Source organism: Ostrinia nubilalis, chromosome 9 (assembly GCF_963855985.1).
Source record: "Ostrinia nubilalis chromosome 9, ilOstNubi1.1, whole genome shotgun sequence".
Taxonomy (NCBI): domain Eukaryota; kingdom Metazoa; phylum Arthropoda; class Insecta; order Lepidoptera; family Crambidae; genus Ostrinia; species Ostrinia nubilalis.
In genome coordinates this window covers 13,927,534-13,950,656 of record NC_087096.1, presented here as the reverse complement: position 1 = coordinate 13,950,656, position 23,123 = coordinate 13,927,534, and the positions used below count along the sequence as shown (strand labels likewise).

Below are 23,123 nucleotides of genomic sequence, written 5' to 3'. Positions count from 1 at the left end.
TGCACATCTCTCGTCTGCGCTCCGCTAAGGCCCGGTTTCCACCAAGGCGGAGAGATCAGATGTGTTTTGAATGTCCAATCAGATTCCGTTATTTCCACATCTCTTCGCTCACATTCGGTGGAAATGGATTTAGCGGAGAGAAGAAGAATTGTGTCGAGTCGGCTTCATTCTATGGAATTTGAGCCGCAAGTGGCGGCGCGGCGGAGCTAGGGTTGCCAGATAGTCCGGCAGCGGAGCGCAGATGTGCCGAGCGGACTCGAGTAGGGCGGCCATGAGGCGCCCGCGTTCACCCGCCTCATTCCTGTCTTTTTCTCGCGCCTCGCACATCTGAAAGCGTCATATGATTTGTAGACAGTAAAAGACTGACAGCTACGCACAGCTTACATCTCTTCTCGTTTCCTCTCTTCTGTCTTCGGTCGCTGTGAACCTGCTCCACCTTGAAAACGCACGTGAAAGTTTCGCACTTGAGTTTTAAAAGTTACAAACTCGAAGCCTAAGTAGCGCGCAGCAGCAGCAGGCTACGCGTCGTCACGACGCCGCCGCGAGGCATTGGTTTCTATGTATTTCTATGAATACCTTGAGACCTCCATCACTTCGGGAATTCAGCGCTAATTCTTTTGTTGGCAGGTATTCATTGGTAGAATTCCTCACGACTGCTTCGAGGATACCCTGGTGCCGCTGTTCCGCCAAGCTGGCGAGCTGTTCGAGTTTCGTCTCATGATCAACTTCTCTGGATGGAATAGAGGGTATGTCTCTATTTGTTATCCTGTTGCAAGTCATATTCTGTGGATGGAAACTAAGAAATACTTTCGGTTTAGGTATGCGTTTGCGATGTATACGACCGACGCTGAAGCTAGCAACGCTATACGGATGTTCAACAACTACATGATTAGACCATCTTGGCAGTTGGGTAAGTGTTCAACATATTTATCAATTAGATCTAGTAACTCATCATTAGACACACATGTAAACTTGCACTGTTTGTACTTTGTATCACGTTTCAAGCGTCATTTGTTAATATTTAATTCAACACTTGTTATTTTATGTGTAATTTTATTATTGTATCCTGCATTACCTATGAGGAAATGCGCAACTTATTGAAATCTCTGGATCGCGTAATGTAAGAAGCAGTTTTCTTGCTCATTTGATTTAGACTACAAAGTAGGGATTCTTGTTGACGTTCCTTAACCTTTCAAGGAGTGTGCCCGTCCATCAACAACTGCCGCATATTCATATCTCGCATCCCGCCGACCACTCCCTCGGCTGAGATCGTGCGCCTGCTGTACGCTCTCACGGACGAGGTGCAAGAAGTGCGCATACGCCGATCGATCGCGTCGTGTGCCGCTATCGTGGAGTACAAGTCGCACCGCGGCGCCGCCATGGCCCGCAAGGCGCTGGTGGCGGCGGCTGCGGCGGCTTGGGGCTGCGGAGCTCGACCTGCGGTGGACTGGTCCTTGCCGCAGTCTCCGCAGCTGCTGAAGCAATATCGCGAGGTGAGTCGCTTATTAAATAAACTGGGAAAAATGTGGGCTTTTATACACATTCTGGATTACATTACACGATATTGATATATTTCGACAGATGTAAAAACAACATTTTGAGCATCATGCAAGAATGTCAGCTAAAACGAATGACAATGTGCTTTTTGAACAGAGGGAAGAATGGGCAAAAGGACAGATTGAACCGAAATTTATCATTATAAGTTTATTTGTGCAGCTTTCAGTTTGGTTTAGTCTAAAAGCAATGTTAACTTCAGTAACATGCATCCTGTCTTGAAGGTTTTATATTCAGTTGAGCACTACTAACACTAGTAAACTCTTCAAATCTCGATTTGACTGGGCTTACTTTGCACTGGCATGAATCGTCAACATCGCTCGTCATTTGTCTCTTGCCTTGCACTGCCCGTATCGTCGCAGGTGGGTCGCTGGACGCCGGAGCGCGGCGTGGAGTTGTCTCGCGCGCCGGAGGAGGCCAGCTCGCCGCCGCCTGCCGCGCCGTCCTACACCTTGGAGCCGTGGTCGCAGGCGCGCCGTCTGCGCATGATCCACGAGGCGCAGCGCAATGCCGCAGCCGCCGAGTGAGTACAGAGCAGATTATCTTGTTACTTGAGGTGGATCATAGCACGATGCAGGGCATTATTCTTATAAAAAAAATATTTTGTTTTAAACAAGGTTGGCGGACAAGACGACAGGTATTGTTTTTGGTTTACTGTATGTATGCCTAACGTTTTTGTGACTTTGTGTTGTGTGTGATTTGCACAGTTATGTTTAAATAGCCAGTTTCTGACTGCCTTTCTCCAAGTGGTCAAGCAGCATCACCAGGCGGTATGAAGGCATAAGGCATGGAGACAAACGGCAATATTTCCTTTGAAATGCATCAGAGCCTTTCGATTCTTGAGCTGCAATATCATTCTCGCTTACTTTTTCTATTGAACGCCGACAAATCTGAACGGTAACTTAAAAAGCTAGTTTCTTATCCATGCACCCATTTCTTATTTTGCACAGATGAGTGGTCAAGTCACATTCAAGCTAGTTTCTGACCTTTGTACCTACCCCTTACAGTTGCACAGTTATGTCGGCCAGTTTCTGAGTTTTTTGACCCTGTCTCCCCATAGGACCTTGCCAAACCGCATGTAAGCTAGTATATAACCCTTCCCTTACCTAGGTGGTCAAGCCGCATCGCCAACGGGATAGAGTCTCTCGTATCCTCCATGTCCTCTTAAAGCTTGGGCATGGCAGGGCTAGATTTGACCTTCCTCCCCCATAGGTGGTCAAGCCGCATGTTAAGCTAGTATCTAACCCATCCCTTACCTAGGTGGTCAAGCCGCATCGCCAACGGCATGGAGTCTCTCGTATCTCCATGTCCTCCTTAAGCTTAGGCCTGGCAGAACTAGGTTTGACTTTCCTCCTCCATAGGTGGTCAAGTCGCATGTTAAGCTAGTATCTAACCCATCACTTACCTAGGTGGTCGAGCCGCATCGCTAATGGCATGGAGTCTCCAGTCTCTTCCATGTCCTCCCTGAGCGTGGGCCTGGTAGCCCCCCATAAGTGGTCAAGTCACATTCAAGCTAGTTTCTGACCTTTGCATCTACATCTTACAGTTGCACAGTTATGTCAGCCAGTTTCTGAGTTTTTTGACCCTGTCTCCCCATAGGACCTTGCCAAGCCGCATGTAAGCTAGTATCTAACCCGTGCCCTTACTAGGTGGTCGAGCCGCATCGCCAGCGGCATGGAGTCTCTCGTATCCTCCATGTCCTCCCTGAGCAGGCAGGCTAAGCCGCATCTAAGCTAGATTCTGACCCTTCTCCCACATAGGTGTCCAAGCCGCATGTAAGCTAGTTTCTGACCCTTCCCCTTATCTAGGTGGTCAAGCCGCATCGCCAACGGCATAGAGTCTCTTGTATCCTCCCTGAGCGTGGGCCTGGTATGGCTAGATTTGACCTCCCCCATAGGACCTTGCCAAGTCGCATGTAAGCTAGTATCTAACCCGTGCCCTTACTAGGTGGTCGAGCCGCATCGCCAAAGGGACGGAGTCTCTCGTCTCCTCCATGTCCTCCCTGAGCAGGCAGGCTAAGCCGCATGTAAGCTAGATTCTGACCCTTCTCCCACATAGGTGGTCAAGCCGCGTATAAGCTAGTATCTAACCCTTGCCCTTACCTAGGTGATCAAGCTGCATTGCCAGCGGATTGGGGTCTCTGGTCTCTTCCATGTCCTCCCTGAGCGTGGGCCTGGTAGCCCCCCATAAGTGGTCAAGTCAATGTGACTTGACCACTTATGGGGGGCTACGCTAGTTTCTGCTAGTTTCTGACCTTTGCATCTACATCTTACAGTTGCACAGTTATGTCAGCCAGTTTCTGAGTTTTTTGACCTTGTCTCCCCATAGGACCTTGCCAAGCCGCATGTAAGCTAGTATCTAACCCGTGCCCTTACTAGGTGGTCGAGCCGCATCGCCAAAGCGACGGAATCTCTCGTCTCCTCCATGTCCTCCCTGAGCAGGCAGGCTAAGCCGCATGTAAGCTAGATTCTGACCCTTCTCCCACATAGGTGTCCATGCCGCATGTAAGCTAGTTTCTGACCCTTCCCCTTATCCAGATGGTCAAGCCGGATCGCCAGCGGCATGGAGTCTCTTTTATCCTCAATGCCCGTGCAGGACTAGATTTGACCTCCACCATAGGACCTTGTCACGCCGCATGTAAGCTATATACTCTGACCCTTGCCCGTACCTAGGTGGTCAAGCCGCATCGCCAACGGGATGGAGTCTCTGGTCTCCTCTATGTCGTCTCTCAGCGTGGGCCTGGCAGGGCTAGATTCGACCTTCCTCCCCCATAGGTGGTCAAGCCGCATGTAAGCTAGTAGGTATCTAACCCTTCCCTAACCTAGGTGGTCAAGCCGCATCGCTAACGGGATGGAGTCTCTCGTCTCCTCCATGTCCTCTTAAAGCTTGGGCCTGGCAGGGCTAGATTTGACCTTCCTCCCCCATAGGCAGTCAAGCCGCATGTTAAGCTAGTATCTAACCCATCCCTTACCTAGGTGGTCAAGCCGCATCGCCAACGGCATTGAGTCCCTCGTATCCTCCATGTCCTCCCTGAGCGTGGGCCTGGCAGAACTAGATTTGACTTTCTTCCTCCATAGGTAGTCAAGTCGCATGTTAAGCTAGTATCTAATCCTTCCCTTACCTAGGTGGTCAAGCCGCATCGCCAACGGTATGGAGTCCCTCGTATCTTCCATGTCCTCCTCCATAGGCAGTCAAGCCGCATGTAAGCTAGTAGGTATCTAACCCTTCCCTAACCTAGGTGGTCAAGCCGCATCGCCAACGGGATGGAGTCCCTCGTCTCCTCTATGTCGTCCCTCAGGGTGGGCCTGGCAGGGCTAGATTGGCACCACCTTCCTCCTTCATAGGTGCCCAAGCCGTATGTAAGCTAGTTTCTGACCCCTTCCCTTACCTAGGTGGTCAAGCCGCATCGCCAACGGGATGGAATCCCTCGTCTCCTCCATGTCGTCCCTCAGCGTGGGCCTGGCAGGGCTGGAGGCAGGCGAGCGCGCGGTGTGGGCGCCGCCAGCGAGCCGCGCGCCGCCGCCGCCACCCGACTTCAACCCGTGGACGGCGCGCCATCCGCTGCAGGAGTTCATCGCGCACGCCAAGACCGACCAGTGAGTCTGCTTGGGTTCACTCGCGTGGGTTGATACGGCGATAACCGGTAGACGACTGACGCGCTACGTGTGCTCGTAATATACATTAGTGTTGACGGCACCCAATCGTAACACACAGCGGCAGGCGCTCCTGTTGATTCGCAAACCCTGTTCAAATTGTCTATTTTCATCTAAAGCCTGGTCCGTGAGCACGTAGAATCCCGTCCAGTGACCCCAAGCTACCCATCCTTATCGCTCGCGCGTAATTGTATTGCTGTCGCGACTGTGCGACGCGCGCCCGCAGTGAGTGTGCGAGCGCGACAGCAACATAATTACGTGCGAGCGACAAGGATGGGCAGCTTGGGGTCATTGGACGGGATTCTACGTGCTCACGGACCAGGCTTTAGCCATCGAGCATTTTGTATTCTTAAAAGGCGACAGCCTTTGTATCAGCAGAAGCGCCGCTCCGAGGGATGCCCGTAGGTGCAGTCCACTCGCAGAATTCACTACTTAACATGTTAACACATTTTCATCTTAGTTGTTGTAACTTATGTTCCTGCTTCGGAGCTTCTTTTTACTTGTTTAGCATGTTGAGCAACATGTAGCGCATCAATGGACACCCGGTGACAACTTGTCAATGTATCATGTTATGTGACGTCATTGGAAATGAAAATCTTGGTGCGCGTGAATTGTTTTGTATCAATTGTTACAATTTATCTGTCTATCTAATTAATCTATAAGTTTCTATTATTATATTACTCAACTAAAAAACATGCGCACGCGCACATAGGTTTTTTTAGATTAGGTTTGCTACCAGAATGCTAGGGACCCTTGAAAGGTCAAATTTTAATAGACCTATACGTGTTTAGCTTTTAAGATAGACGACTCGTAATCACAAGCGTAATACCAACGATTAATGGTTTTTATTAAAGATTCTGACGTATTTAATTAATATCTTACGTTTGTTTGTACATAAATAGACCTTACATCATCGAGGTATCTTGCGCTCTGGTAGTAAACAATATTATACTCTATCGCTTCATAATTACCCACGCGACGTCTATGTCTTAACATTTTCTTTTAATTTTTGTTCGTTGATTAACTTATTGCATGAATTAATTAAGAAAGCACATTTGTCTCGTTCGCACCGCACGCTCGGTGTTTGGTTTCGGTGGAGTGCGAGAGTGTTGCACTGTTTGCATTTTGTGTTAATTTTTAATACCTCTTCTAGCTAAAAATATCGAGTAAACAACACTTAAATTTAGCGCTATTAACTATTTCACTCATTATCAAATTGGTCAACAAACATCATTACCAAACATCTTATTTATTTCAGAGATAATCATGGTTTAGTATTTATTCAATACTAAGTACAAAATAGTGTTGAGACGATATTTTTAGCGCATGTGACGCATTTTTATTTACAAGAACATAACTGCTATTGCTTTTAATAGAGCTTAATCAGATAATATTCCGCGCTTGGAATAAAAATGCATTTTCCGTAATCTGGTTTCACTCATGTCATGAGTAATATAACTTTAGGCAAATAACAAATCTTTGTCTACCAGTATACTCGTACAGAAATTGATACACTGTGTATGATATTGAATGAACATCTTTTCTGCTCAAAATCATTGCAATTTGTCATCATTGCACTGTTATTAATAAACACAAACTGAGTAGCAATTTCTTTACTGAATATCTACACAGCTTGTAACTTTTTACACTTATTTAACAAAGTTTTGTTTTGAAAACTGATATCAACTCATCAAATGTTAACACTCATCTTTAGAATCAATGAGCAATCTCTTGCACTCCTTGTAAGGCATAAGAGAGGTAAATTTTAATTTTAGACATTGTTTTAGTATAATCCTAAATGTATTTTAATTAAGAATCCAATTGAATGGCATAATTATTTATGTATTAAATTCGAAGCTTTTTTAAGACAATATCGGTATATTTAAGCATGTTATACGTTATGAATTAAGGGCAACTAGGCGGGGCCGCAGGCCGCGCTAGGGTATTGCACAACTGGCAATCTGCATTTTTTGATGATTTTTCAACGAAATAATAATATTCATGATGTTGTAGTTTACTATTTCTGTGTACTAATAAGTCTTATTATAAAATCAGGTTTTAAGTAAATCAATTTGGATCTGTTTTCTCAGCAATGATTAACACAGCATTATGAAATTATCTATCTATCTACAATAATTAACAAAATCTAGACATTTTGTAACGAGACAATATGAATTTATCTCTCGGTGTTTTATGAGATTTTTAAATAATATTGCATGCCAGTCGTATTAGTTAATAAATTTAAGTATAATGGTTTATGTTTGGCGTTTTATTTGATGTGCTTGCATCGTGCTGTTAACCAGGCTGCTTACTAACACATTTTGTTTGCGCTAATCGCGTTTGTTCTGTTTTCTTAGGCGACATAATTATACATCACAAACACATGCACCTTTCATTACACAATTGCATACATTTGCAGTCTTTTAAGTAGGTCATTTTTCAGAGTTGAAGTTATTACACAACTGTTGTAGGTATATGAGGTAAAGAATAGTCGGTATATTTAAATTATTTACTGAAAACCACTTCATGATGGTATCTGCATATGAACTACCTAACCGTGACGACTTTGAATCGCTTCAAAAGACCAAAGACCTTATAATTGTCTAGTGCCGTCATTGTATCACTCAGGCAATTTAGTTATGCTTTTCGATAGACATTTCCGCGCGGCATAAGCTTGTCGCGTGTAGGCCGATGTTTTCCTCCAATGCCACACGACGCAGCGTGAAAATGTCTTTCAAACAAAACTGTGCGCCCGCGCCGCGCGGCCGCCTCGCTCGCTGACACGACCCACCGAACTATGGAAGTGACAAGGGACTGGTAGCTGTTTGTAAACAATCCGCGGTGAAGCAGTGGTAACAGTGTGTAATCGTGCGCATCTTATCGCCGCTATGGCGGTCTGCGACAAGTGGGTCGCGCTCAAGATAGTCGAGTTTGTGAGTAATGTTTCTTTTATGTAGTTTTTGAAAATTGCATGTTAGTAGCTAGTTTTATGTGAAAATTGTTAGCAACAGTAATTTTTACAGTTGAAGATGAGAGTAGTTACTGTAACAAACTAGTACTGCCTTCATCATGATAAGTAGATGATATCTGGGGTCCTTTAGATGAGAAAATGTAGAGTAATGAGTATAATATACCAGTATCATATTGCAATGCAATTCATCAGTTTCGACCAAATAAATAGTAAACTTATGGTACCTAGCCATGGTGTCCATACACACTGCAATTTGTGCCTTACATACATAAACTACATAATGGGGTAATTTGTTAAATATCTATCAATGGCAATTACCATTATCAATGAGGAATGTCGTCGGAACAGATTGCTAATGGGTTGAACACCTAAGTGCCTATTGTAATGTCTTTGCTCTACAGTGCGACATCATTCTTGTATTTAAATGCATTGGAAACATGCAGCTTACTTTGTATCTTCCAGCAGATACAAGAGGCTGGCTTATCGTCATCCGCCCTGATAAGGGAGAATTTTCCTTTAACGTTGCGTCCTTGCAGTCGTCGAAATCGAAAGTCCTTGTTGGTGCCTTAGGAGCTGGACTACAGATAATTTTCCAGTTTTCATTGGGGCAAATATTTGCTCCCTGTCAGTCCCAATCGATCATAAATTGTATGTAAAAATGTCTTTGCCATTATAGTACCCTCTTCGCATCATGCAAATTCGCAAGCTTATGCATTTTCCTGTGTTACTACTTACTACCATTAAAACTTGTTTGTCAAGACGATAAAAATATCAAACACTCATGTTTGCACTTTGCTATCTAAGCCGATGCAGTTTAAAGCTTAAAGTTGTATAACTTTTATTTATTGCCGTATTATCTTAACCTATTGCGACGCTAGCTGGTCGGTATCGGTGTTGCGACAGTGGGGACTCTGATGTAACCACACGTGGCCTGCTAAATGTTCGTAGGTAGGTACTACGGTTTTGAAAGTGCGTATTGACTCCAAACCAACAGATGCCCGGGCCTTAACCAGTTAGAGCCTTCGGCTGATTGAATGTATAGCTTGTTATCAAAACAATTGTTGCGAAATAACTCTATTATAACGCTTACTTAGCTTGTACCGTATGTCGATGGGCTTAGATTTATTTCATACTTAACTAATTTTATATTGAACTTTGAAGGTTGCTGTGCAATTTCTATACAGCATAATACAGCGGGTATTATGTTAAAGTTTGTGAATGAATATTCAATGCGCATCTTGCTTTGAATAACTAGTACTACCTAGTTGACCATATTCATGAGCTGAAATTCTGAAACCACATCAGTAATTAGGTCACACAGAACGACTTGTGTAGTATGTACAGTATGTGCATTGCACCGGATAAAATATTTAACATTTAAAAGGTATTCGTCAGCCCTGTTACACGCGACTAGTTAACAGGTGTAATTTTAAACTAGTATCCTTGAGTTTAAACCTTTTAAGTGTGTGTAAATAGCTAAATGATCCTTCATTCATTCCCTAATTGGAGTCGTAGACACTGTCGCATTGAGATGTAAATTATAGGAATTGATGTGCAAATTCCTTTAAATCAGTGCCAACTTTTAATATTGTCAATAGCTCTTGTGTAACTCTAGGTAAATGACCTAATTAATTTATTGGTTGTGTTTCTCAATAGCACCAGGCCCTTGCTTAGGTTGCAAGTTCAATTGGGGTCAAAGTGGACAATTAGATTGATTCATGAATCAATACTGCAATGTCTTACGTCTTACCAAGCTGGGAGCTACCATATCCAAAGTGATTAGCTATGCCTGGATTTTGAACGCTTGATTGCATGTAATTCGAAGTAATCTTGTTTACTAATTGATGGTGCAGGTGCATCACAATAGTTACCTATTCTGTTGACTATTATTAGTGACCGAAGCTGCATAGCTAAGGTAATGTGATATGATGTGAATCACCGTGGTGGCTCATACGTAATTGAACCCGCTTCATTCATCCGTGGCGCGTAATGATGATCGCGTAGATTCAGGCCGTTATCATTCTAGTGATTTGGTCCTTCACAACAATCTTGGCTACCTTTTTATTCTTATAGCTCCTCCTATCTTCGTTTTGAAGTTTTGGTAGGTAAATGCTTTTTTTCAGTGTCTGTATAGAAAAAGGTTTATTCCACGATACTTGGATTTGATAACCTAGATGTTCAAAGTGGACTTCTTATCCATGGGTGATCAAAGTGGAATAGACCTAAAAAATCCCCTTCCGAAAATCGAGATAGTACCTAATTATACGATATTTTCACTTGGGAGTCATCAGAGGAGCCTCAATCTATCAAATTCATCTAAATCGGTTCAGCAGCGGCTTTAGTGTTTGAATAGGTAACAGACAGATAAGATTTATTTTTGCATTTAGGCCAAAAATGATGGATAATGTGGGGCTTAATAAACTAAAAAATATAAAGTAAATGAGATGAAAACATACGGATAACGGAATGCACTCGTATGTTCGCATCGCTGCAGCTGAGATAATATCCTAGATTCTCGATCATTGCCATCAGCTTGATATAATAATTATCGGTTTTACCTGTTCCCATGGTTCACTGTAATCATGTAGATTGTAGAGTTCGCGGGGACAACTTGAGCTCTCAGCAACAACCAATTATTATCAAATTGAGTTGTTTTTACCGATTCCAGTAAAGTATCGTCTTTGAGTAAGTAATTTGTAGTGTGTTGAACTTGAATTGATTAAGTTTAAATGCTTTTTATTTTGAGCGTTTTCGTCACACCTTGTTATCTTATTAGAGTTAAAAATCACGGACAGTTGAAGGTTTCCAAGGCATTCCGTATGCCGTTGCAAAGTTGCAATAAGTCTTGTAAGCATTATTATGTAATCCCTCTAAATACTTGGTCGATCCATTTACGGTTCAAGTAGTACAGTCAACTTCGAACCACTCATCTAATGATGACTCGAATTGTTCTACCTGTTTGTTTTATCAGTGGTGATTTTGTCGTTTGGTTTTTTAAGGTTAGGCAGTATTTTCCATAGCTTATAGATGCACCACAAGTTATCAACACTCATGATGTAAGAATCATCATCATCATTATTTTAGCCACAGGACGTCCACAGCTGAAGCCTGAACATAGGACTCCCCAATGATTGGAGTCCACCCACAAGGTGGACCGACGACCTCATAAAGGTAGCAGGAAGGCGCTGGATGATGTAGACTAAATCTTAGAATTACCTGTTGACCGCTTCACTTAAGTCCGCGGTTTTTCTTAGCCGACTGTATCAGTAGCGCACGAGTCTTCAATGTCACTCCCACGCCGTGACGTCACGCGACAATCGCATCTACCACTAGACAGCTATTGTGTGGTGACAATACGGGGATGTGCTGGGCCGCTACGCTACCGACTCACCATGCTTTTTGCAGCGGTGATAGGAAATCGATGCTTTTGCGGATTTGCTACACTTACCTAGATAAGATAAGAAAAATAATATTTTGTAGAGATCCTTCTCTAGTTTTTTTTAATGAAATACTCAAATTATGATGCTCCATGAAACAATTTTCGTATGGGATGAATTACTTGTATTAGGATGTTGGGCTGCAGATGTTGTAATATCTTTTGGAGTGTTTTTATCTGGGCAATATCTTCATGGATAAAGAATTCGTTAGAAATTGCTGTAGAACATCAGCTTGAGATAAAAATCAGAGATTGTTGTGTAGGTACGTTGATTCATAAGGTTCTTGCTACATCGATAAACATATTGTTTTGATTCGGGAATACCTTGGGATTCTTTTCCCAATAGGTAAGGAAAAACAAGTAGAAATATGATAGTATTATTTAGTTTTAATCTTAGATTTTAACGTTAAGTAGAGCATGTTAAAAGTAAAGTGGAATTGGGCCGGTCACTTGGCTAGATTTGGTGATGGTGGGTGAGGCAGGTTTTAAAATTGATGGTGGAAAATTATCTTGTGGATGTCATTAATAGGGTGATGGGAACAAATAGAGGGGGTGTGTAGTACTGGACAGAAATAAATGACGCCCCAAATGTATGGCCTTACAGTAGGTATAATTAAAGGCTGTATGGTCTTAGATATGTAGGTATTGTTGCACTTAACTATTTATTCTAACGGACTAAGCGATTTGAGGGATCAATCAAAGTATGGTAAGTGATCATCATCATGATCCCGCATTCTCCTTATTGTCGAGAACATTCGAGTCGGCTAATCATTGGAACCATACTTGCATTTTATTCGATTCTTCATTTTAACACAGTCGCAGTATTTTATCATGACTATACATTTCTGTGCAGCCATTACCACAAAGCTTTAAAGTAATTCTGACATTGATGAAACGTGTTATTGAATAATAGTAATAGGTATTTCCTTTTTTCCACCTACAGGTGCTCTGCGTCGCATGCCTGGTCACGAAGCGAGTGTCAGCTGACGATGAGGTCCGGCTATCGCTGCTTCTGCAGAAGCTATCGCGGGAATGGTCGCTGCTCACCTCCGTCACCTGGGACTCCGTCGGGGGAGCGTTTGCTGACGCAGTATATGGAGGTCAGTTCCCATGGTTGTGGCTATGAATTTTCTTGCGAGTGTCAGCTGATGATGAGGTCCGCTTGTCGCTACTGCTGCAGAAGATTCGTCTCGTAGAACTCAGTCTGAGGAGCGTTTGCTGACGCGGTATATGAAGGTCAGTTCCCATAATAGTTGCAGGCAGTATTCTAGAGAGTGTCAGCTGATGATAAGATCCGCTTGTCGCTACTGCTATAGAAGTTATGGAGGGAATGGTCGCTGCTCACCTCCGTCACGTGGGACTCAGTAGGTGGAGCATTTGCTGACGCGGTATATGGAGGTCAGTTCAGATTATAAAATTCACCTTTTGTTACTGCTGTAAAAGTAGCGTACCTAAATACGAGTAAGTATAAGAAGAAGAAGTACGATTAGATTGCATAATCGGGGAATCATAATAATAAACGCTGTTTTCTACCGTGTGCATGACAATGAATAAAAACAATACATAATTTCCAACGACAAGACACGTAGCTATTTTCTTATTTTGTCCTAAATGAGTAAGGTCTGTCCTCCTGTCTAATTGGCGGTTGTATTGTTTCGCAGGTTACGTGATAATAACCTTCGGCTTGGTGTTGGCGCGAATTTTCCAAGAAATACCCAAAGGACGGCGGATATTGGAGGGAATCTTTCTTGGCTTTGGGATGCTGTTTTTCATCATTTTGGGTAAGTTTTTTTAGTTCATTATGCTCCAACTGAAATATACGGCATTGCATATATTTTGACTAAGGTGTAGGGTTATGTAGAGTCAGAAGTTTAGCACTAAATGAGATCCTGATAATATTTTGACAGTTTTAAATAAACAACTTAAAAAATCGAACTGCCTAAGGCGGGAAGAGCAGTCGCCCGGCAAGCGAAAGGTCGTGGGTTCGAGTCCCGCCTTAGGCAGTTCGATTTTTTCGAGTTGTTTATTTAAAATTTAGTTTGAGAAGCGACTCTATATATATCGCTAAGAAATTTTAATAATATTTTGACAGTGCTAGCCACACGGTCTTGGCAAAATGTTTTTGGTAGGATTCTCTTTTCTGGTCAAATATAAAGTAATTAATACTATCTTTTTTCGACAGGTGGTCTAGAACTGGCATCCTTAGACTCAGTCCCAAAGAAGCTGGTTGTGAACGCTTCCGTGCTAGGAACCCTTTCATTAGTCGTCGCCGCCCTCTTCCTGCTAGACCTCATGGGACCCCGCGTGTATACAGCCACAAAACAAGCTCAAACTGACTCCACATCAACGCCGAAAACTGACAAGAAACTGTCAATGACCACTCAGTCGCAGACCTCGCCACCGGTTGCTAATGGCAACGGACATTTGACGAGCGAGAAACAAAATGGACACGGAGCTGATAAACAAAATGGACACCTGGCCGATAAGCAAAATGGACAGTTGACTGCCAAACAAATTGACCGGCCCGAAAGACCAAAAGATCTAGACCTAGAAAAGAACCAAACGGAAAAAAGTGGCAAAAAGGAAGATTCTATGTTCTTCGATGAACCGAAACATGGTTATACGAAATTCGACGACATTGAAGACATACTTGAAAAGACAAAGTTTGGGTCATTGAGGTCTGGGATCGAAGGAGGGAACTACGTCAGGCTGTCGGACCCTCTTATCGAACCGAACAGATTGCACTACGAGCAGGAACTCGCCAAGTTCAACGAGAAGTACTTTAAAGAGTACTTAGATTCTTACGTCGACGGCAGCAAGCTGTCTGTCATGAAAGAGGACTATCTCCCCGAACTGCAAACGCCAGTGTTCGCGAAAGTTAAATCTGGGCGATTAAAGACGCTGTACGATGACGTCTCGCCCACTTACGAGCCAAAACGACAGTCGAAGTCGCCGTCTCGAGTTAAGACGGTGCCGTCGCCGACGCTGCAACAGCTAGAAGACTATTTGCGGTCGTCGTCCCGGTCCCGAAGGGGGGACACGCCCGCTGTGTTCCCGATGGAACCCATAGAAGAGAGGGACCGGGAGGGCCCTGATGCCGAGGGCCGCGCCTCGGGAACGCCCACGGATCCCGGCTATGTCCAGTACACCGCCAAGAAGTGGCCCGACAAGCGAGAGATACGAACTCCTCGGCACAGTCCCACACAATAACTTTGTAAGTAGTTTTAATGGATGCACGCGACGAATGATGAACGTGAACCGAAGTGCTTGTTGAGTGTGTGAACTTAACTTAAAATTAGCCATTGAATTAGCTAGATTATAGTAACTAATATTTTTTGTACATTACGTTGAACACAATAAATTAATTTGACTACCAAAACGGACTTTACGCTATTTAACTTTTAATTAATGTTTATTATAGACGGATTGTTTATCTCGAATAACAGAAATCGCTTCGAGCTTATCTCGAGACAAAGGAATCGACGGACGAGGTAAAATCGTAAACATTATTTTCATGGAATTTGTTAATTTATAGGAAGTTCGTTGCTCCAACGCTTAAGTGGGAGATTAAAGTTAATTTTAAAATAATGAGTTTGTGTGGCACATGCAGTGGCACTGACGCGGATGGTCACACGCGACTTCTGAAATCATTGTTCCTCAAAAATTTGAGTCATGACATTGTGCTCGTACCTGCAGAAAATTAATGTAATACCCTTATTTATCGCTGAATGAAGTCACAAAAACAAGGCTACCATTTTTTGCCGGGAAGTAGGTACAATATTGTGCATTCTTATAAACATGTGTTGAGTGCAAATGAGTTAAAACATAGCACCATTGACAATCCGGTGACCTTAGACCTTCGGAGCCCACGCTTGGGTACCTACTGCGTTCCACATCGATGGGTTTCGCAATTATACCGCTAAAATTGATAGTGCACCGCTAATAGACCTCCAAGTGCATGGTTCAATGAGTGCTACAGATCATGTCGAAACAAATTAGCGGCCGAACTAAACCAATGTCAAAGGCCAATGCAGCGCGTGTTATCACATCTTATTTTCGGTATGTTTATTGTTTATTAAATCGATGTTAATTTCGTAGGTCAATTGTTTTTAAATTATTATGGTATATTCTAAAAACTTTTTTATGAAATGGTTTTAGTGGGTCAATTGTTTTTAACGATTAGGTTTAGTTTAATCACAGATATTATGAAGAATTCCTGATATTATCCCATTTAATACCAAAATTTTATTATTATTTTTTCTTATGAGTGATCTATTGATCATGGCCTCAACTCAGTCGAAAAATATTTACATTTTGTAACGTACTTAAACAATATAAATTTGTTTTATATCTTGATAAACATGCATGCCAGATCGTCGGTCCACCTAGTAGGAGGCCTGCCCACGCTACGTCTTCCAGCCCGTGGTCGCCACTCGAGAACTTTCCTGCCCCAACGGCCATCCTTGGAAAACCTTGGGGGAGGCCTTTGTCCAGCAGTGGACGTCATTTGGCTGAAAAGAAAGAAAGAAAGAAAGAAACATGCATGCTAAAGCACCTTTGTGTCAAATCAAAAATATCCACATCATGACCGAAATGCCAAATCATTTGCAAACAATGATCCGTCAAGCCAAAGGTCCCTGTTCAAAATCTTCCGTAGGCGTTACTCAAACGTAACATTGGTCATCTAGATCTACAGATTGCGGTCGCAAGACGAATGTGTGACAGGTGCTTTAATTACCAGTATGGTAGTAACATTGTGTTGTGCCACATGTGTCACTAGCGTTATTATGGTAAGTGCTCGTTACAGCAGCTTACGGCGTCAACGTTTAGCTTTTTGTTGCGTTGGACTTGGAGGCTTTACCGTAGGTAGTCATTATTTTTTGCCTCAAAAGTAGTAAACGTCATCATGATGATTTGTAATGTGCTTATCCCTATTCAATAGGTGTTAGAATTTTCGAGCCAGTTTTGGTGTGTAACAAAGTTCCAACTTAATGCTTCAGAGACTGTTGTTTTTCCCGAAACGATTTCCTATGAGTGTTTATCTTCAGTCATACATTATGACTCCAGCTCATTATAGCAATTAATGTAGATTCATCTAATCGCAGATGAATCATAAGATCAATTCTGTCAGAGGGCAAATTAAGTATAGCAACACCTCAGTTAATATGTCTACCTACTACCCGTTCGCGCTTAGTTTGCCAGTCCGTGGAATGCGCGTCCCCTCCCCCAACCGCGATTAAACGCAATTAGCTAGTGATTAAATGAAAAATATTTTGAATATAGTTTGATAAAGTTATAGACGCTTCCCTTCGAGTGACGTCATATCGCCAGCGGCAAACTTAAAGCGAACGGATGTACATTCATATGCGAACACTGATCATTTTATTGATTCGAATTCGGGAAACGGGTAGGTAGATACAGTAAACAGCAGCACTTTAGACTAATGCTTTTTGTTACAAAATAAAACCTATTATTACTGCTTAAGACACCCCAATGCTTAGCTTGATTTGCCGTCTAACTAAAAAAGTTCGCAATTATAAAGTTACAAACATGGAGGTTGGAGGTCCATGGTTTCAAAGTTAATTCAGACCTCAATTCCTCATGGTGTCAAATGCCCACTGTTCTGTGGTTCTAATGACACCAGTTCCCCACATGAGTCACATTAAATTATTGTTGTTCATTTATAATGCAGAATGAATAAAATTATGACACATTTTATTGCCGCGACTTATTCTCACGGTAGGCTCCGGCCTCGTTGTAGGACCTACCGCCTGTTTCTAGCCATAGCAAGTTTGGGGTCAGTGCATGAATGGACAATATTTTAGAAGTAAACGGTTGTTTAATTCACGCGTAAACTGCGGTGATTCTCCAAGGCTACACGTCTCAAAATACTCATGATTTTTTTCAAGTGTTTTTACTTTGAAGTTGGTCAAAACTCTGATCTGACTCTGTTTGAGCTTTCCATACTTTTTCTATGATAAAGCAACAGCTGTATTCTCCCTGGATTGTTTGGAGGAGATCGTTTCCTAGATAATAATATGATGGTTGAGGTTGAGGTCCAGTCTGGACTTTGCCAGATTGTTTAGACTTTGAATTCGCCGATTAGATTTTTTGGGCTATGTAACTTCGTTGGTTGGTTGGATGGTTATTTAACAAAGGATATCCATTGTTTGTTTAAACAAAAAAAGGTTATATGCAAGAAATACCATAAGAAGTATGAGATAGAATTAGAACGATTCTACGGGGTTTTGTCATCATATCTTGTAATCTAAGCTTTTGGAATATAGTTACTAGAACGGTATTATTCATGTTTAATTACATAATATCTAGAGGTATTAAAAACGTACACATTGTCTCGTATGATGAAGTTGATTGCTTACAATGTTTAAATTAGGTAGTTATCCAAGTTTGAGTTATTGATGCATGCACTTGATGATTGATCACACGAAGTTGACCAATAAGCGTATTGTGACTTACTACTTCATAATATACATACTGTCCTAGAAATATTGTCCTAGATTTAGATATTAGCAAGGTCAGGTTATTACGGAGTAGGTACTGTTGATATTAGAAGTTTCCACCTGTTCATATTAGTATTCCGTGCGGTAGCAACAAGAGTAAATATTGCGTAGTTAGTGAGTAACATTACACAATGCATGTGCATGTAAATCGTGGAATTGTTAAGATACAAGCTCTTAGAACATAGATTTGCTTTACTTGTATTGTTTTGAGTACCTCTATATTTGGTTTAAGCGACATATCCATGATGAAGTTGACCATGAAGAACTTATTCTTTGAGTGACCTGTACTCGGACACGACGAGTGAAAGTATAGGTAATCTTCAGTTAGAGTTTTCTTACTTTTCCGTATTGAAATTAAAAAGTGCATGGTCATATTTTATATGCTCTAATATGCCCTCGCCTATCGGCTTGAGCTTGAGATGCTATGCTTGCACATTCAAGCTAACACCACTTCATTAAGTTTCGTTTCGGGGTGTAGCAATAAAGGTACCCGATGTTGGGTTTGTTTGTACCCAACCCATCCAAATTGGGATACTAAGCTCTGAAGCGAACATGCTAAACTGAAACCGGAACTTACAACTACCCACATTTTGTTTGTTTCTCCCTAACAGTTAGGGCCTAACTTATTTTTCTGGTTCTTTAGCTATTTCTATAGGCACTTGCCTAGTTAATTAAGATGCTCTTAAATGTCTTCTGAGGCCGTATGCAAAGTACCCGGGTCATACATGTCACGGCAGCCTTGAAGCGCATACAAAGGACGCGTTTTTACGCCGCGTGGGAAAAAACGCGCAGCCTTCGCGCCAGCTGATGCCTCCCATATAGGGTTGCTGACAGGGTCGTTGTACAGGCAAGATAATTTTCCTTGCAAAACATTTATGTAGGTATAGTTAGTTTTTGGATGCATACATGTAGGTACTTTGGATTATTTTTACTCAAGTTCCACTTAAGGGTACCTACCTACCATAAAAGGGTTGGTAAAGGGGCTGGATTTGGACTTTGTGTGTAAGCAATGAATGTCTTTTAAATATTACGTGTTTTTTTTTTATGGATGATAATCGTCTTAATTTTTGACAAAACATTCATATTCCTGAACTTAATTACCACGATTTTTATATTGATCTTGGCCCTAGTTTTCCAACAAATTCCCACTCAGTTGTAGGCATCATTAGTACCTAATTTCTTACTTAATTAATGAAATTAAAGCCTGAGTAACGCTTCGGTACAACCCTGAGCGGCAAACAATACTGAATGCACTCCGCCGGAGACACGGAAAAAAGAATTAGTCACCGAAAAGTGGAAAACGCGATCTTCAAGATAAAACGTTTTTATCGACGCGTCGACGCAACGAACAAATTCGCGTTTTAACAAATTGCTATCGTTGTTCCGGTTGTCAGTAAAGTTTTATATGAGAAAAACCCACGGTTATAGTCTTCCTAAACAAATAAAATATTTAATCAGCCTTTTCCAAAAGCTTTGTTCGCGTAAGTATGTAGCCGGAACAAAAACAATTTGTTAATTACAATTCAGAATATTTTAGATTAACTTTATTATTTTAATTGTGCATAAGGCATTTTATATCTACGAGTACATTGTAGATGATTTAATGAAGGTACTACCACAGAATAATAATAAGTACTAGTACTACAACCTACCAATGATTTTATAGTTTCAAAAACTCTGCAGTTTGAGAAAGCGAGTAACTTTCTATTGAAAAAGTTCACTCTTTTTTTGTTTATTTCGCTGTGGCGCGCGTTTTTGGTGGTTTACCAATAGTAATTAATTGCTTACAGTCGGTATGATCGCCGTGTAAAAATAAAGAAATAAATTTTATCTGATATCAATAGTGCGATGATAGTCTTTGAATTTTATATTACGATGAATAGGCGTATTTTTATTTTTATTTTTTTCTTATTATTTCATATAGGTAACAGATTTTCTTTTTTTAATATGTTCAAGTAGGTATTTGTTTTATCACTGATTTTAATTTTTTGTTTTGCCCTACATTCTTATCGGTGTCAATTAATATTCTATTGTTATAAGTTTGCTAACTCTAGCAAAAATGTTTTACCATATTACAATGTAAAACTACAAAGAGTGATAAACATACATATCAGTACTTCCATTCTCATTTCATTATACTTATTTGCTTCAGAAAAGAAATCTAGATTGCCAGATAAAAGATCAAAGGGTTCTATATTGGCTCACATAAAATTCTAAATCCTATTCTTTGTCTTACTACCGATTTGTGTTCATAATAATCTCTCTTCATAATTTATTTTATTTTTCATACTTTTTTTATTCATACATTTTTATTACTACCATCGGAGCTCATAACAGTTAGTAATCATAATTTTTTTATCAATACTGTTACTACCAAGAACCATTTAAAATACGTAATTTTTATTTTCAGATCTTTTTTCTTCATAACATTCATTGATCATATTGTTTTAATTAATAATGTTGTTACTAAGAACATACTTCAACTCATAAATGTTGTTGTTCAGAATAATTTACTTTATAACAGACATACTCGTATCTTTAAAAAAAACATATATAATTTAATAGAGTAGATAAGCATGCAGAGCATGCAGCATGAAAGCAAGCATGTAGCATGCATTGGTATCTCCTCGTCTCCGGCGCTGCGGGATGTGCAGCCCTTCCGCCCTTGCGTAACGAGGCTCAGGCACCCACGCTTGCTTCCGCAGCTTCGGCTTTTTGGCCAGCTCCAGCTCACCCGGGCGCCTGAGCCTCGTTACAGCGGGCGTGGGCTGCCCTCCCTCCGCGCCTCCGGCTTTTAAATTACACTCTAGGGGTAGGGCAGACAAGACTACGTGGAGTCGGTTTTGCAGCGATTCGTTTCTGTCACGTTAGTTTTGTGGCACAAAATATTGCCTGTTTTGGACCATTTCAAATTAATTTAATGTTAAAATACGATTTAATACGAATATAGACATCATGATTTTCAATAATATGGATAAATACACTCATGAGTAATAAATTTATGAAAACAAATATTAGGATACATCACATTTATGAATATTATAATTATTTATTCGAATGATTATGAGTTTCGATCATTAGTATAGAAAAATATATGAAAACAAATATTAGTAAAAACTAAGTGTATGATTAGTGATATTATGAATATCAATGATTATGTTTTTAAATATGTAGGTTTTAAATTTTTTATGAAGAATGATCATTATGGTATCAAATTGTATGAGAAATATTTTCGGACCTCCAATGATAGGAATTGAAAAGTTATGTAAGAAAATGCGCCACCGATCAAAGATTGTTAACAAAGTAGTGCTGCCTATTGCTATTGAGTATTCTTTGAGATAGTTTGCATTGCAGTCGAGTATGTATTATGTAAGCGACGTCTACCTACGCAATTGCATATTTTAAATAATTCATTTCCCTAGTTGTTGGTATTAACTTACCGTGTGTAAACAAAAATATCTGGTAAAAATTCACTAAAAAAGAAAACAAAAACCATTTCAAAATAAAACTTTTATTGGTATCTACAATATAATTCTCGTACATCGAATATTTTTAAATATATTACATGACAAACTTTAAAATAAACATGACTGCGACCTTGCCGGTCTTTGGATAATTTCATACAAGGTAATAAACGTGCATCGAAACAATTCCCTTAAGTACGAAATAGACTTCAATTATTATAAATAGCACCTTTTGTTTAACTCGAGGAAGACAGTCACATTGATAAGGCACGGAGTAAACTATATTTTAAGTCGTAACCGAAGACTTGTATATTTTGTCGATAGAAATTAACAATACTATTCAATAATCATAATACGAATTCCATTCACGACAAAATGTATCGTCTCATCTACATAATTACAATAATAAACACTAAAATAATGTACTGTACCTATAAACGTGTTCATTATCAATTAATCTTTAGTAGAACTTGTTTAATGATTGAAGTTACCTAACGGTTGTGTTGGATTTGGGAATTATTGCGACTATTTGTTTTAATGCAGATTTTATGTTAGGTAAATGATATAAAAATATGTTAAAAGTAGATTCGTAAGATTTTGTCATTCGATTTTGTTTTTAAAGTTCAATATGTTTTGTATACAACAAATTATTTAAACTTGCATCTGTAGAAATAATATCAGTTTAAAACAACAGAGATTCATACAACTTTGATGGTGATTATACCTATTAATATATTCCAGGTTTATGAATTCTTATTCTTATAAAAGTTATATAAAAATATATGTACTTAGATGATTAACAATTGCATTGAATTTTGATAATATTATGCCAAATATAATTACTAAAATATTGATAAAAATAATATCATGTTCGATGGTTACAGTTTTGGAATGTTTAGAATGACGCTAAACCTAAACTATTAAATGAAATAACATAATCCTTCATAATGTAGAATAAAGTAAACAATAATGATGACTAAAATGAAAATAGAAGATTTATTTGTATTGCATGCATTGAATGAACGCATTTATTTGAGCCCTAGCAAATCCTATTCTCATTTCAATCTGGTTTACATGCTAATACAATAATATACCGTTTATACTCGACACAGTCATGAGAGCTACTGTCTCTTTCGTTCGGCCCAGATTAGACAAGGGCGGCAGTCTCGCATCATGACGTCATATAAGCTCTTTATTGTAGTCGAGTAGCGCTTGCTTGAGACCAACGATCGGACGGAATCTGTTGATATGGATGAGGTACACGAACGCTCTGCAAACAGCTGATCCAGAAATATACACTGCACATCTTATGAGCTAAGACTGCGTCACCTTAGGAGCTGAACCCTGAAAGCAAAAAGAAAGAAAAGTTAGGAATAGTTCTGTAATACAGAATTTGGAAAGGTTATTAAAAGTTGCCAATGTCTCCATAGCTCAGTGGTAATATAGTGGTAAGCTTGGTCGTGGTGAATTCCTGACCTAAGACAATCGATTGTTTAAGAGCGTTGTAGCAAAAAGTTGGCGTTC

General features: G+C 40.6%; 2 protein-coding genes across 2 annotated transcripts in view; one reads left to right on the top strand and one right to left on the bottom strand.

Annotated features, from left to right (window-relative positions):
• Positions 1–7,939: 7,939 nt before the first annotated feature.
• On the top strand, positions 7,940–14,993 carry LOC135075038 (uncharacterized). Its single transcript, XM_063969409.1, has 4 exons — positions 7,940–8,140; positions 12,558–12,714; positions 13,276–13,395; positions 13,797–14,993. Exons 1-4 carry the CDS (start codon positions 8,096–8,098, stop codon positions 14,822–14,824), a joined length of 1,350 nt encoding a protein of 449 aa, XP_063825479.1. The 5' UTR covers positions 7,940–8,095; the 3' UTR covers positions 14,825–14,993.
• Positions 14,994–21,630: 6,637 nt separating this feature from the next.
• The window catches only part of LOC135074855 (uncharacterized), an 88,463-nt gene continuing 86,970 nt past the window's right edge, over positions 21,631–23,123 (bottom strand). The window contains exon 19 of the mRNA XM_063969237.1: positions 21,631–22,943. Within this exon, the coding sequence (XP_063825307.1) occupies positions 22,930–22,943 (14 nt within the window). The 3' untranslated portion in view covers positions 21,631–22,929. The remainder of the gene's footprint in view (positions 22,944–23,123) is intronic.

Coding starts and splice junctions, on each gene's coding strand:
- LOC135075038 (XM_063969409.1), top strand. CDS start 8,096: ATGGCGGTCTGCGACAAGTGGGTCGCGCTCAAGATAGTCGAGTTT. Junction 8,141..12,557: donor CGCTCAAGATAGTCGAGTTT/GTGAGTAATGTT, acceptor TTCCACCTACAG/GTGCTCTGCGTCGCATGCCT. Junction 13,396..13,796: donor GCTGTTTTTCATCATTTTGG/GTAAGTTTTTTT, acceptor TTTTTTCGACAG/GTGGTCTAGAACTGGCATCC.